Raw genomic sequence first — 16,846 nt, forward strand, 5'->3', positions numbered from 1 at the left:
AGTCCCTGCCTGCCGCCCAGTGACTGCTGGGATAGACTCCAGCATTTCCACGACCCTAAGAGCAGGATAAGCGGTTTGGATAGATGAATGACTGTTACACCAGAGGTGGCACGGTAGCCCAGTGGTAAGCGCTGTTGCCTCACAACAAGACAGTCCTGGGTTCAAATCCCGGGGTTGTCCAACCTGGTGTAAGATATCTTTCCTGAAACATTTTACATTGTGGTTGGTTAGAGACCAACCACAATGTAAACTGAGGATGAGCACAGAGTTAAAGAAAACACTGTGGAGACAGAAGGACAGTGTGTGTGTGAGCGAGAGAGAGAGAGAGAGAGCTTTTATCACTTTTGCATTTTCATTAGTTCTCAGGAATGCATACAGGGCCTGACATGCAGTATTTGTGTATGTTTTGTCTGTTGCGTGTTTCAGTATGTGTTCACGTGCTGCTTACCGTTGTTCATCCAGAAGGTGTATGGTGGGGGCAGGCCAGGTGGCGGGTTGCAGGGCAGAACCAGGGGAGACCCCTCAGTCACCACCACCGGCTCCAGTACCTCCTTTGGCCACAGGGGAGCCTCTGGGGGAAAGGAGGAGAGATGCAGAACACAATGACACAAAAGAGATTGTACAGAGGGAAAGAGTGTGTGGAAAGAGGGTGAAGGAGGGACCAGTAAGAGGAAGAGTGATGGGGGGGTTGGAAAAAAAACAGGAAATGGAGCGAGAGAGTTGTGAGTTACGATTAACAGATATAATTTATTTACACCCTCTGCAAATGAAAGCACGTTGCATGCATGCAAGTTGCTGTATTTGATTGTGTTTACAGTTTGAAAGATGTGTGTGTCCTTACTGGAGACCCGGAGCAGGATCTTGTTGGACAGGGCCGTTCCAAACTCGTTGGAGGCAAAACATTGATACTCTCCCTCGTAGTCCTCTGGCCTGCCGCCATTACGGAAGCCTATCTCCAGGGTTCCTGAGCGCTTCCGCATTGTCACCCTGGGGTCTTTCCCGGTATTGAAAAATTTTCTGTTCCGTTGCCATGAAAACCTGATGCCAAACACCAAGAAGCCAAGGAATTACAATAGCATCATGACAGACTTGGAAACCACTTAAAGTTAGACTCGGTAATAGTCTCAAACAGCAGCCTATAAGCAAATGAGCCCCACTTGGTTATTGCACTTTGCTCATACTTTTTGTTTTGGTGTGTGTGTTTGAATTGAGTGGGAATAGGGGGCGGGTTGTGAGTGTGTGGGAGGACACTTTTCTCAACGTCAGACAGAGGAGAGCCTCCTCACCTGGAGAGTTTACATGCTTGTGATCGCTCTCTCCATCGTAAAAATATTGGATACACTTTTCCTGAAATGGAGATATGCTAAAACCAAAAGATGCTCCATAGCAGCATTTTTACTTTGCAATTAAGCGGCAACATGACACTTTCCCCTATCCTGGTCAATATGAAGATCTCTGGCTCTGGAAATTTGCCGGGTTTTTTTTTAACCCTTTTTTCTCCCCAATTACATTTAGCTAATTACCCCACTCTCTGAGCCGTCCCGGTTGCTACTACAACCCCTCTGCCGAGGCGGCGAGGGCTGCAGACTACCACATGCCTCCTCCAATACATGTGGAGTTGCCAGCCACGTCTTTTCACCTGACAGTGAGGAGTTTTGCCAGGGGGATGTAGCGCGTGGGAGGATCACACTATTCCCCCCAGTTCCCCCTCCCCCCTGAACAAGTGCCCCGACTGACCAGAGAAGGCACTAGTGCAGCGACCAGGACACATACCCACATCCGGCTTCCTACCCATAGACACAGCCAATTGTGTCTGTAGGGACGCCTGACCAAGTCGGGGGTACACGGGGATTCGAACCAGCAATCCCCATGTTAGAAGGCAATGGAATAGACCGTTATGCTACCTGGACGCACCAATTTGCCACTTTTTAAGTAGGAGGGGAGGAGCAATAATAGAAATGTGGAAGGGGAGTGGTACTGTAATGAAAGAGCTCCACCCATTGGTTAAGGTTTTTCTTGTGGACTTTTTCCTCATTCGGGTCTAGGGTCCAAGGACAGAGGGCGTCGTATGTCATATATTGTCGTATATTGTAATATTTAGAAAGCCCTTCGAGACTACCTTGTGATTTTGGCCCATACATATTAACTTGACTTGACCTGACTTGACCACCTGACAACAAAAGATGTTTTTACATCCATCCTAAAATACTTCAGAGGCCGCTGTTTCACACCATCACAGATTCTAAAACCAGTGTTTGCACAAGATGGTTGTGTGTGTCCACTTCCCCGTATCCCTGTCAGAGGTGGCAAAAACCTAGGGCTGGGCAATATGGACCAAAATTTATATCTCAGTATTTTTAGGCTGAATAGCGATACACGACATATAGCTCAGTATTTTCTATGAAGTGGGCTGAATGTTCAGTTGTAAGTCAAAGCCACATGTGAGGGGTCACAAGCACTTTTATTAGAACAGATCAAAATAAAATGCAAAGACAGGGTTTCCTTCCATGTTTTAAAATATACAGCTGCACAATATATCAACATGTAAGTGAAAAATTATCTAAAATAGCCTTTTTTTAAATAAAAATAGGCCTATCTCTGAGAATGCAAACCACATTTTTGGATTTTCAAAGTTTAATAACTTTATGGGGAAAAAAAAGATACAGACCTTCCGCTCCCTGAATTATCCTAAAATTTCATATATTTGCATTTAAAATTAGTTTTAGATCAATTGCACGCAAAAAAAAGTTAAGATAAGATCTACCTAAAACGATCATGAGCAGTCAAAATTCGTAATTTGCTCGTGCACGTCATGTCACTATTTATGACGTGTTTTGGTCGCATCATTTCCTTCGCGAAGTTCATTGCTCTGTCCCAGAAACAAACGAGTATTCTCAAATACAGAAAAAATAGCCTAAATTTAATTTTTGATTATTGCCAACATGTCTGGTTACAGACGCTGTTACAGATGCACCACTACCACCGACTCCTTGCAGTATTTACAGGCATTGGACAGCGGCCATTTTAAATTGTTTAAAAAACAGTATTAAAAGTTGTTAAATGTTAATTTTGTTGTCAGTTTCTTAACAGACATAATAACATATGTAATGCATTAACATCTCAATTAGGTATTTATCTTGACAGAATATCAACTGACCGCTCATGGTCATTTTAGGTAGGAGTTAAATCCTGGTCGTTAAGAAACAGGTTCTGTATTTTAATGCAACATCAAACTATATCGATATAAAGGGTATTGTCTCATCCTATATCTTGTTTGAAAATATATCGAAATAATGTAAAAAGTCGATGTACCGCCCAGCCCTACAAAAACCAGGTCCATAAAGCAAAAGTCCGAACCGTGTATTTCCTCTATTCATGCACTTAATCCACTGATTTCATTCCCCTACCTAGTTGAAGAGATATGTTGATTGGAATCAACTGATTTAGTACATGGGTGGAGCAAACACATGGATCGGGCTTGTGCTTTCTGGACATGGTTTTGGCAGCTCTGATCCTTGTGAAGTCACTAATGAATATTCACGACATATGAAGGATGAATCCCAATCCCTTGTATGGTTGCCAGAAGTTTTTGTGATTACTCTAAGGGCAGTGAATATGCACATATGACCAAGTGAAGTACTCTATTTTTGGTGAAAATTGAAGTCAATTTTATAGTCAAGCTACAGTAGAGCTCAGCCTATTTCCTTCTCACCATAGTCAAATGAAACAGAGAGACCTGGCAAGCTATGGGACAATGGGCCCCTATTGAAGGCCAGAGTGCTGTGTGGTGTAGTGACAGACTGATTGGGAGTGAATGAGTGAACGATCCCTTTCGCTGAATGTTTCATGAGAATGAATAGTAAACTGGACCCATTATTCTAGCACAATGTTTGTCCTGGGAAGCAGAGAATGCGTGTGTGTGTGTGTGTGTGTGTGTGCGCGCGTGTGTGTGTGTGTGTGTGTGTGTGTGTGTGTGTGTCTTACATGAAACCAGTCTGTATCCAAATAAACATTATACCCCTGAATAGGACCACTGTACTAAGTTGGTCAAACCCCGAGTGATGTAACCACAGGGGACCCGGTGCCTGTTATGTGTTCATGTGTGTGTTTCTGTGTATGTGTGTGCGTGAGTGTTTGAGCACATATAAATATGAGTTCATGTATGTGCCCTTGCATGTGGGGGTATATGCACGAGTACCTTCTCAAGTTTCCATGCAAGTTCATACATATGATGCTGTTTCTTTGCATGGTTTTTGTATCTACATTATTCCTGGATGCTTCTTCAGGTGCTTGTTTTGTGTTAGCCTGTACTTTCTCATGCATTTGCATTTGTCAGCATGTTGTGTGGGTGTTTGTGCCTCTATGTCAATCTGAATTGTACACTATGAAGACATGAAAGGGCGGTGGGCTGAAAGGAGACTTGGGGGGGGGGGGCTAGTAGGCGGTCAGGAACGAGCACAGAATGGCATATCGGGTTGGCACATGGGGGAGCACAGTGGCACCATGGATCTGTGTGCTGCTAGTGGCCGTGTAGAGCCGGAGCGATGGAGGAGGGGTGAGGAGGAAGAGGAGGTGGGTTGCCGGGAGAAAGAGAGAAACCAATGAAGCTGAATTACAGAAAATAGTGAGAGTGGGTGAGAGAGAGAGAGCGAGAGAGAGAGAGAGAGAGAGAGAGAGAGAGAGAGAGAGAGAGAGAGAGAGAGAGAGAGAGAGAGAGAGAGAGAGAGAGAGAGAGAGAGAGAGAGAGAGAGAGAGAGAGAGAGACAGAGAGAGAGAGAGACAGAGAGAGAGAGAGAGAGATTAAAAAACGAGTATTGTGAGAGAAAGGAGGTAATAACTCAGTGAAAGGACTGTAAATGAATGAATCAAAGCAGGTAGAAAGGTTATTTAGAAAGATGGATAAGGAAAAGGAAGAAGAAACCAGTCAAGGGAAAAGGCTGGGACGAAGAGGAGAGCTGAGCCAGTTCACATCAGAATGATGTGTCCCGAAGAGAAACAGATGACATTAAAGAGAGTGAGACAGGGTGAACGAAGGTGAGAGGAGGGGCTGAAAAGTCAGCGGGGGAAAGTAGAGGGTTGTGTGTGTGTAGGGGGGGGGGGGTTACATAGAGAAGACGGAGCAGAAAAAAAGAACAGCAGACCACTTGTCAAGTTGAGGACAGGGAGGGAAGGCGGACAGGTGTCACTTTGGGTTTATGGGGATTTTGGGGTTTGGGCTCTGGAGTAAAAAGGGGGGCAACATCAGAACAGGACTGCGGCAGGGAATGTATTCATAGCAAGTTTAACGGATAGTGTGGAACTACAACATAGCTTATAGTTCCCTGACAAGTGTATTACACTTGTCTAGAACAGAAAAAATGTTAAAAGGGTTTGTGTCTGTGTTTGTCTGTCTGTGTGTAAGAGAGAGAGAGAGAGAGAGAGAGAGAGAGAGAGAGAGAGAGAGAGAGAGAGAGAGAGAGAGAGAGAGAGAGAGAGAGAGAGAGAGAGAGAGAGAGTGTTAGTGGAGATGCCAAATAACCAGTGTTTGTGTGTGTGTGTGTCTGTGTGCATTCCATTATGTGTGTGTGACTGGTTTTGAAGGGCAGAGGGGGACAAAGTGTGGCATGGGGGGGGGTCACCCTGGAATGATGGCACAGCTGAGTTAGACTGTTTTTTTCCTGCCACTAATGACTGTCACAACTTATAAGTGTCACTGCCAGAGAGAAAGCGAGAGACAGACGGAAGGAGTGAGTGAGAAAGGAGGGCAAAGGGGACACAAAGGGACTGGCCAGGAGAACAAAAGAGTTGAGCCAGAGAGAGATAAGTGAGGGGCAAAACGAGAGAGAAAAACCAGATGGTTCTGGAATGACGGATGTGGGATGAGTGTCAAAAGACAAAGAGGAGAGAGGAGAGAGAAGGATCGGTAAAGACATGGAGGAACCAGTTCCAGCAGAAAGAGGAAGGAGATAGCATGTGAAAGACAACAGGGGGAGGAGGAAGAGTATGATGAAGACAGAAAAGAGAGAATGAGAGAGAAAAACAGAGACAGAGAGAGCTATAGGGTCTGACGGAAAAGAACAATTGATAGAGTATTCAGAAACACACCATTGAAGAGGGTGGCAATACACATGTACGCAAGTGTGTGTGTGTGTGTGTGTGTGTGTGTGTGTGTGTGTGTGTGTGTGTGTGTGTGTGTGTGTGTGTGTGTGTGTGTGCGGTATATCACTCACATTGGTATGGCGTTGCCTTTAGCTTCGCACTCAATGATGATGTCATCTCTGGGGTCCACAATGTAGTCCTTTGCTGACTGTTTGATTATGGTAGGAGGCTGCTTCACTGTAGGGGTAGAGAGAGACAGAGAGATGTTATTAATGCTTTGGCAATATGAGAATGCTTGTCATGCCAATAAAACAAATTTGAAATTGAATTTGAATTTTGAGAGAGAGAGAGAGAGAGAGAGAGAGAGAGAGAGACAGAGACAGAGACAGAGACAGAGAGGATAAAAATGTTGAAAATGACAAAGAAAAAGAGAATGTGACAAGAGACAAAGAGAAAGAATGGTGTACAGAAATCTAAGGTACAATTAAACAATGTATTGAATGATTATGAATTATCATAGTACAGATCTGCATGTGTTCCTCTCCACATGTATGACATATTTACTGTAGTTGTCAATATACATATTTATTGACTAGTTATTGGCCTGTAATGAAATAAAGTATATCAGTTTAGTGTGTTCAGAGAACATTGCCATTAATTTTGCATCTTACAAGAAGCACTGCCCATATAACAGACATTAAAACACCTAGACTCAAACCTTTGATATCAAAGTATGAATGTTTGGAACTGTACCATAAATAATGACTTTGCTTTTCTGCTTAAGCCTTTGTAACTAAATCTCATTCTCATCCCTCCTTTTTCCTAGGTTTGATAGGTATGATTCTTCACTCTGATTTCTATATGAGTGGGTTTTGGGTTTTTTTTTTCACATCCCCTTTTCCTACTTTTAGTTGTTTTTAGAATTTGGGAATTTGTAAAACATACACATACACACCCTGATTAAAATAAATAAATAAATGAACTAACATTTTCCTGGTATTTCTCTCATCCTCCCCAGCTGTGTTCAGTGTACTATACACATTTAATTGCCCATTTAAGTGTGGCCCCCCTCTTCTAACACACTTAGACATAATCATGACGCTAAACATCTCTGTCCTGCTCATTGTCTAGCTCACCAAGCACTACTAAACACACACACATACACACACACACACACACACACACACACACACACACACACACACACACACACACAAGACAGCCTCAGAGCCAGCTGCCTGCTAAATTAAAGGAAAAAAAGCTTTGCTAAAAGGGACTGCATAGTTCCTATCTAGTGGATAGACAGTGAAAAAGAGCAGATGTAGAGATTAAGGGAAAGAAGAAAGAGTAAATGACAGCAGGACATGAGCACCGGTCATTTTGTAGAAGAGCATTCCCCTCCACATGGGCTACAAACACATATCACCAAATCTGAATCTACCATTAAAAAAGGCTATACCATTCATACACTTTGTTCCAATGGCAGCTGTGCTGCAGGAGCAATGCTACAATCATCTCTTCTACCCATCTTCTCCCTCAGCTATAATATTAATGAGCTAAAAGTACTTAAAGGGGGGTGATGAACATCTTTTGCATCTCTCAATAATCTCAAAAGTGACAATTTTATTGCCTTTTCAGTATATTACACATTCACTGAATTGTTAAAAAGTCTACTACTACTACTTTCAGCTGCTCCCATTAGGGGTCGCCACAGCGGATCATCCGTTTCCATTTCTTCCTGTCTTCTGCATCTTCCTCTGTCACACCAGTCACCTGCATGTCTTCCCTCACCACATCTATAAACCTCCTCTTTGTCCTTCCTCTTTTCCTCTCCCCTGGCAGCTCCATATTCAGCGTCCATCTCCCAATATACCCAGCATCTCTCCTGCACACATGTCCAAACCATCTCAATCTTGCCTCTCTTGCTTTGTCTCCAACCGTCCAACTTGAGCGGTCCCTCTAATATAATCATTCCTAATCCTGTCCTTCTTCGTCACTCCCAATGAAAATCTTAGCATCTTCAACTCTGCCACCTCCAGCTCTGCCTCCTGTCTTTTCGTCAGTGCCACTGTCTCCAAACCATATAACATAACTGGTCTCACAACCATCTTGTAAACCTTCCCTTTAACTCTTGCTGGTACCCTTCTGTAGCAAATCCCTCCTGACACTCTTCTCCACCCACTCCACCCTGCCTGCATTCTCTTCTTCACCTCTCTTCTGCACTCCCCGTTACTTTGGACAGTTGACCCCAAGTATTGAAACTCATATGCCTTCGTCATCTCCACTCCTTGCATCCTGACGATTCCACTGTCCTCCCTCTCATTCATGCATATGTAACCTGCACGACAGGGGAATGGGCCTATGCTTGCGCAGGGACAGTTTACAGTCTAATGTCTAAGTTCAGTGGAGATTGGTGTAGGTTTTTTTCTAGACCAGATTCTAGTACTCACCCCAAAGACAACACACACACTCGTGGGTATAGTTTACAATAAAAAAAACAATTTATTTCAACAGTTCAAAGTAAAGTTATTTCAATAGCAATACTAAATTAGATGTGTTATACATATATATATATATATATATATATATATATATATATATATTTATATGTATTTTACTCTATTATACTTTTTAAAAGTTCTTCCTAATATTCTATTTATTGTCTATATCTATCTATATTATATTTTATACCCTTCTAATACATTACTTACGCAGCCATGTTCTACACTAACAATTTAAAGAAAATAATCCAAAATAAAGTATGAGTGCACTCAAAGAAAATAATAAAGAAAAGAAAAGAAAAGGGGGAATGATTCAGTCTTCCAATCTGTGCAAGGTGCAATGTCCAGATCCTACCACAATCACAGGGGCAAGTTAATGTTGAGGCGATGATGATGAATCCAAATCCAGGGCGATGATGGGGGCAATCCAAAGGGGGTATCCAAGGGTTCCAAAAGGGTGTAGCAAGGGGGGTTGTTCGGGGTACTAAAAAACCAGTCAGGATTCCAGCAGCGTACAAAACACAAGAGAAAAGAGTCTTCCTTCTTCCTTCAACGGGAGATCATCTGTCAAGGAAGCTTCGTGGGAGGGATCTTTTTTGTCGTAGTTCAAATGTCCTGTAGCTCAAATATCCGTAGTTCAACTATCAATAATTCAAGTATCCATAGTCAAAGTTGTCCGTATTTCTAAATATCCGTATTCCTCTTCTCTATTGTTGACGGTTGTTTGTATGGTTTAAACTCTGTAGCTCGTGTGCCTCCTAGAGGCTACTCGTGGAACTTACATACGTCACAGGGTACATGTAATCATGTGGGTTACATTCTCCCCCTCTAAACCGCATCAGTCTCTGCATGCGTCTAAACACTGTATGGTCTTGCAGAGGGCACTCTAGAAGAATCAGGGACATTTCTGCCCAAACTTTCGAAAAATGAGGCCATGGCTAGGACTAAAGGCCTTCCTAGTTCACCATAACAGAGTCTCTCAGGGGGATGTCTTTCTCTGATAGATCTTCTGATCGGTTCGCTCTCAGACGGGTTTCCGTCAGACAGGTCAGCCTGGCCTGTCACACCAGTGGGCGGTGCACTCTCGGGTTCAAGTGGGTTGTTTTCAGGTGAATGTCCTTCAATAGGTCCAAATTGAGGTACAACAGTAGTAGATGATGTGGGGTCTCCCTCAGGTAAGTGTCTTCGAACAGGTTGAGAGAATTCATCTGTGACTACTTCTGTGTCACGCCCAACTGGTTTCTTTTCAAGTAACTGATTGTGAACAGACTCAGGGGTATGGGGTACTTCACTAAGGAGTGGACTATCAGATTGGGAGAACTCCGACGGACTTGGATTCAACCCGACTGGGTTCAACAGTTCCGTGGCACGTGCTAGAGGGGTGACCTGTGTGGTTGTCCTAATGCTTTGGGGAAACCTTGTGGAGATCTGTGGATAGCAATCGTCATCCTCGTCACTGCTGGGCATATCTGGGTCAACAATATTGTCGTGCCTGGTCTGCTGCGAGACTGTTTCCCTGCGTCTCAGCCTCCTTGATGGTAAGTTTGTTTCAGGTTCTGAGACTTTATCTGTAACAGGTAGAAAGCCGCAGGGCAGAAGAAGGTCTCTGTGAAGGGTACGGTGTGGACCTTCACCCTGTTCTTGCTTGACGACATACACTGGGCCATCTCCCATCCTCTTCACCACAGTATGGACTTCCTTTTCCCATCTGTCCGCAAGTTTATGTTTTCCTCTTAAATTGACATTCTTCACCAGGACTCTATCTCCGGTAACAAGTTCTGCGGCTCTGATCTTTTTATCAAACCTGGCTTTATTCTTCTCTCCCATCTTCTTAGAGCTTTCAGAAGCAAGTGCATAGCTGTCTTGGAGGCGCTGTTGAAGATGTTTAACATACTCTGAATGCGACTTGAATCCAATTTGGTCTGGTGTAAGGCCTAGAACCAGATCAATGGGTAGTCTTGGCTGTCTACCAAACAACAATTCATATGGAGAGTAGCCTGTGGTGTCATTTTTCGTGCAATTGTATGCATGGACTAGCAGTTTGACAAAGTCCCTCCAATGATATTTATCCTTGTCTTCTAGTGTCCCGAGCATGCTGAGAAGGGTCCTGTTAAATCTCTCGACAGGGTTTCCACGTGGATGGTATGGCGTGGTTCTGATCTTTTCGGTTCCAATCAGACAGCACAACTCCTTGATGGTGTGGGATTCAAAATCTCTCCCCTGGTCACTGAGAAGGCGACTTGGAAAACCATACTGTACAATGAAGTTTTCCCACAGTGTTTTGGCAACCGTATTCGCCTTTTGGTCTTTCGTGGGGATGGCAACGGCAAACTTGGTGAAGTGATCCGTGATGACGAGGATGTTTCTAGTGTCCTTACTATCAGGCTCAATACAGAGGTAATCCATACACACCAGTTCAAGGGGATAACTGGTCTGTATATTCTCCATATGAGCAGCATGCTGGGAATTGGCTTTCCGCCTCACGCATCTTTCACAAGTCCTACACTTCTGTTCAACAGACTGAAACATCTTTGGCCAGAAAAATCTGGAACGAACAAGATGAAGGACACGCTGAGCGCCAAGATGACCGACTTCATCATGAAGGCCTTGCAATGCTCTTTCTCTGTGGCTACTAGGCAGCACCAGCTGATAGATCTGATTCCCACGATCAAGACATTTCCTGAACAGTACTCAATCTATAAGCTCTAGTCTATTCCATTCTCTAAGGAGCAGCTTGACTTCTGACAGTTCAGAGGACATCTCTTGAAAAGTGGGTTTTCGGTTTCCTTGAATGAAACTGATCACACGTCTGATAGATGGATCCTGTCTTTGAGACTGATACCAGTTATTGTGAGTCATTCCAGGGAGGGTGCCTTGTCCAGAGAACACAAAGTCATCAGGGATGGCAGAAGCATCTAAAGCTAAGGATTCAGCAAGAATGGGGAGTTCTGGCTGCAAATAGTCAGCCAAAGTGGTCACAGAGTGGCGTTGACATAAAGCAGACAGCATGTCACCAGAAACAGTTTTGCTTTCTCCATCCAAAACCCTTTGCTTCAGCTCTTCTATCCTCGCTTTCTCCTGCTTGAACTCCTCATCTTCTTCTGACGGACTCTGGGGTCTTCTGGACAACCCATCGGCATCTTGATTGCTGATCCCAGCCCTATACTTTATGGTGAATCTGTAGGTTGACAGAGTGGCTAACCAGCGATGTCCTGCTGCATCAAGCTTTGCTGTGGTCAACACATAAGTTAGGGGGTTATTGTCTGTTAAAACCTGAAATTCTGTTCCATAGAGGTAATCATGGAATTTCTCACAGATGGCCCATTTCAAGGCGAGGTACTCTTGCTTGTGGGCAGGATAGTTTTGTTCACTTCTGGATAGGCCTCTGCTGGCATAAGCTACAACCCTCAGCTTTCCATCGTGTTCCTGATAGAGCGCAGCACCGAGACCATCGCGGCTGGCATCAGTATGCAGGACGTAAGGAAGATTGGGATTGGCGAAGGCAAGAACAGGGGCCGAAGTCAGTTTATCTATGAGAGTTCTAAAAGCAACGTCACACTCTTCAGTCCACTCATTTCCAAAAGGTAAGGTGGGATTGATGGAAGTCTTGACCCTGTCCTTCTTGTAAATCTTCCCTCTTTTCCTTGGAGCAACATAGCCAGCAGTTAGAGCATTCAATGGCTTTGCTATTTTAGAGCACCCTTCCACAAAACGTCGGTAATATCCAGCAAATCCTAGGAAGCATTTGAGCTCTTTTCTGTTGGTGGGTTGAGGCCATTCTCTCAAAGCAGAGACTTTGCTTGGATCTGTGTGGACTCCATTGGCATCTACAACATGGCCAAGGTATTTAACAGAAGTCTGGAAAAAATGGCATTTTTCAGGGGGCAACTTTAGGCCATAGTCTTTGAGCCGGCTCAACACTTTCATCAATCTGGCCTCGTGCTCTTCTAGTGTGTCAGAGAAGACAATCAGGTCATCCAGAAATACTAATACTTCATTGAGATGCAGGTCTCCAACACATTTCTCCATCAGTCTCTGAAAGGTGCTTGGTGCATTTGTCACACCTTGGGGCATACGATTAAACTCATAGAAGCCTAGAGGGCAGACAAAAGCGGTCTTGTGCTTATCTTCCTCTGCAACTTCTACTTGATAGTAGCCTGACTTCAGATCCATGACAGAAAACCATTTGGCTCCACTAAGAGCAGAGAATGTGTCTTCGATGTTGGGGAGAGCATAGGCATCTTTGATCGTTCTCATGTTCAGCTTCCTGAAATCTATGCAGAGTCTTATTGCACCATTCTTCTTCTTGACAACTACAATGGGGGAAGCAAATGGAGACTCTGACTCGCGAATAATTCCAGCGTCTAGCAGCTCTCTTAGGTGTTGTTTGACAGCTTCTCTGTCAGAGGGATGAATGAGTCTGGGTCGCTATCTAAAAGGGGCCTCATCCTGGAGTCGGATGCGATGTTTTACTGCAGTCATATGACCATGAGACAAGTCATCAACAGCAAACACCTCTGGCATGCTGTTCAGCTGGTGTGTGATCCGTTTTTTCCACTCTTCTGGAATGGGGGAATCTTCCAAATCAAAGTTGGTGGTGTTACTCTGAGACTGAGGGATGTCAGGCACAGTCATATTTTGGGATTCAGACGGCATCACATACTGTGCTACCATCATTTCAGCTATCACCTGCTTTGGATGCAGTGTGACACTACGATCAGTCACATTTCTGAGAATGACAGGAATCTTGTTTAAAGATCGAAGTGGAGTTTCTATCAAGGAATTTTCAACGAACACTCCACCAGGTAAGGAAACGGTTTCAGGGGATTCGACCACGAAAAGGGAACGTGGGAAATGTTTCTTCACTCTGACATCTCCAAAGACAGACACTTTTCTTCCTGGTGGAATGGTGACAGGATGGCGTCCATGCAACTTAACATGATTGGCTGAAATCTCTTCCTGATGACTTAGGGCAACATGCTGGAACAGCAAGATACAGTCACTATTGATATTGGGCCTTTGTAAGAATTCTCTTCCATGCTTTTCTATGCCACCTTCATATAATCTGTCAAGGACATTGGTTCCAATCAATAGGGGAATCTGAGTGTTAAAATGGCAATTTGGCACAATGAGAACTAATGAAGAGACCTGTTCAGCTACGCCAGTGATGCTGCTGGGGAAGGAGATGAGGGCTTGGATATAACCCTGGTAAGGAACATGTTGGCCACCTGCACCTTCTATCTGGAAAAGAGTCTGAATGGGCTGGATGGGGAGGAACGATAAGTGGTTCAAGTAGAATGTCTCTGAAATGGTTGTTACTTGGGAACCGGTGTCAAGGATTGATTCACATTCTATTCCTTCAATGGAGACAGATGCAGTGCAGCGTGGCCCTACAAGTTCACAGGGAAGGGATTGGCTATTTTGGTATCTTTGTCTGTATCTATTTCTTCTTGTCTGGGTTCTATTCATAATATCATTAATGGGTTTGGGACTCTTATGCTGGTACTTAGCTCCTGAACGTCCCGAAACAGGAGCTGCTACTAGTTTAAAGGCATGGAGGTGAGGGTATGCGTATTCCTGTGAGCTAGGTTTTTGTCTCAGCTTGGTGTTCTTTTGATGGACAAGAGCGGGGTTGGGGGCACTCACACAGTGGGCAGCAATGTGACCATCTCCACCACATTTAAAGCAGAACCATGGCTTGGGAAAATGAGGCGTGTAAATTCGAGGTGTGGAGGCATTCATGACCATGCAGCTGGTTTCAATCTGAGTTCTGTTTGGCTGTGGTTCTTCCTTGATGGACAGGGTTGCAATTTGTTTCTTTAACTCAGCTACCTCATCGCGGAGTTTCTGTGTGTCTTCATTTTTGTTTTCGGCTGGGGCTTCGATTCCATAAACAGTGTGGGCATGCACTGAAGCTTTTGAGCTCCCTAGATGTTTCTTCATCCTATCTAGTTTAGCTGAACGACGGCCTTCTTCTGTCCTAAGCTGATGAAGCAATTCAGGAAATGAGGGTGGGCTATTTTTTTTCTGTTCAAGCTGAAGACCTAAAATCAACGAGTGGTCCCAGCATCCTCTGCAGAACTGTCTTATTAAGTGTTTTTCTGAATCTACAAGTGAAGCTCCCCCTCTAGAGATGACTTTAGTGAGGAGGGTCTGAAGTCTGAATAAATAATCAGATGGCTTCTCTCCAGAATTCTGGCTTGCACTCAAGAATGCAGCAAAAAGCTCTTCTCCATCTTCTACGACTCCAAAGGCTGATTCGATGTGGTTTACGTACGCAACAGGGTTTGCATTGACACCAAGTGGTTTCACCATGTCAGAAGCTGGACCAACCAAACTCTCTAGAACCTTTCTGATTTTTTGTGAATCGGTGACATAGGTGTCACTTAGAAGCAGCTCAACTTGAGTTCTCCAAGCTTCATAATCTACTTCCCCATTTGGCTTTGGAAGCCTACCTGAGAAGGTTCGAATTTTACTTGGGCTACTGTATGGTTGTGTTGACTCATTCTTAATAACATGTTCTACTACTACGTTCTGGATGCTCGGGGGATTAATGATGTCTTCTTCAAGGCTCATTGAATTACGCACGGATGAGTGTGTGGTTGGAGCACGGTGAATGTCAGATATAGATGGCCGTCTGTTACATTCTTGGGTCATGCTAGGCGTGTGCTCAACATCAATGCTAGGCTTAGTGTCTTGCATAGGGCTGTGTTCCAGTAAAGACGTGTTGTCAGTTTTCTGTGATGCTGTAGACCGAATGCGCCTCAGTTCATTTTCTAAGATGGAGGCATAGCCTGACATGGCACTACCACCAATAGCGCTGAGTTCTTCGAGATATTGCTGGGCTAAGTCTTTGCCTATTTCCTCTTGACACATTTGTCTAATTGTTCTGACATTCCATAGAGTAGTTGGATCAACAGGGCTAGGTATAAGGCCAAGGGTATCTGGGGTTATCCTGGTGATTGACTTTTCACACTCAAATTCTATTATTACCCTACCATTAGGTTGGTTGGGCTCATCCACAACTCTGATGCAGGATGAGATCTTCCCATGTTGTTCGAAGAAGCTTATTATCGTTTCGGCAGAGCTCATTTCATTGACACCTTCAACTAATAAGCAGTTTTGTCCATGGACTTTATACTGATTGCAGAGATCCATATTGACTGTGTTATTTTCAAAATAAAAAAATATATAATCAAGTATTTTATAGAGAGGTGTGGTCAGTGGGGTAGTATATGGCCTGAAACGCTAATTAACCAATCTCCTGGCTGGCTCGCCAACTTTCTGTAACCTGCACGACAGGGGAATGGGCCTATGCTTGCGCAGGGACAGTTTACAGTCTAATGTCTAAGTTCAGTGGAGATTGGTGTAGGTTTTTTTCTAGACCAGATTCTAGTACTCACCCCAAAGACAACACACACACTCGTGGGTATAGTTTACAATAAAAAAAACAATTTATTTCAACAGTTCAAAGTAAAGTTATTTCAATAGCAATACTAAATTAGATGTGTTATACATATATATATATATATATATATATATATATGTATTTTACTCTATTATACTTTTTAAAAGTTCTTCCTAATATTCTATTTATTGTCTATATCTATCTATATTATATTTTATACCCCTCTAATACATTACTTATGCAGCCATGTTCTACACTAACAATTTAAAGAAAATAATCCAAAATAAAGTATGAGTGCACTCAAAGAAAATAATAAAGAAAAGAAAAGAAAAGGGGGAATGATTCAGTCTTCCAATCTGTGCAAGGTGCAATGTCCAGATCCTACCACAATCACAGGGGCAAGTTAATGTTGAGGCGATGATGATGAATCCAAATCCAGGGCGATGATGGGGGCAATCCAAAGGGGGTATCCAAGGGTTCCAAAAGGGTGTAGCAAGGGGGGTTGTTCGGGGTACTAAAAAACCAGTCAGGATTCCAGCAGCGTACAAAACACAAGAGAAAAGAGTCTTCCTTCTTCCTTCAACGGGAGATCATCTGTCAAGGAAGCTTCGTGGGAGGGATCTTTTTTGTCGTAGTTCAAATGTCCTGTAGCTCAAATATCCGTAGTTCAACTATCAATAATTCAAGTATCCATAGTCAAAGTTGTCCGTATTTCTAAATATCCGTATTTCTCTTCTCTATTGTTGACGGTTGTTTGTATGGTTTAAACTCTGTAGCTCGTGTGCCTCCTAGAGGCTACTCGTGGAACTTACATACGTCACAGGGTACATGTAATCATGTGGGTTACACATAGGTATTC

General features: G+C 43.6%; 1 protein-coding gene across 1 annotated transcript in view; it reads right to left on the reverse strand.

The window, feature by feature from the left end:
• The window catches only part of nfasca (neurofascin homolog (chicken) a), a 136,584-nt gene that overhangs the window by 59,368 nt on the left and 60,370 nt on the right, over window positions 1-16,846 (reverse strand). Inside the window, exons 5-7 of the mRNA XM_056274992.1 lie at window positions 6,210-6,315; window positions 842-1,038; window positions 449-571 (exon numbers count right to left, since the gene is read on the reverse strand). Of these exons, the coding sequence (XP_056130967.1) occupies window positions 449-571; window positions 842-1,038; window positions 6,210-6,315 (426 nt within the window). The remainder of the gene's footprint in view (window positions 1-448; window positions 572-841; window positions 1,039-6,209; window positions 6,316-16,846) is intronic.

This window comes from Lampris incognitus, chromosome 2, assembly GCF_029633865.1.
Source record: "Lampris incognitus isolate fLamInc1 chromosome 2, fLamInc1.hap2, whole genome shotgun sequence".
NCBI classification, from domain to species: Eukaryota; Metazoa; Chordata; class Actinopteri; order Lampriformes; family Lampridae; genus Lampris; species Lampris incognitus.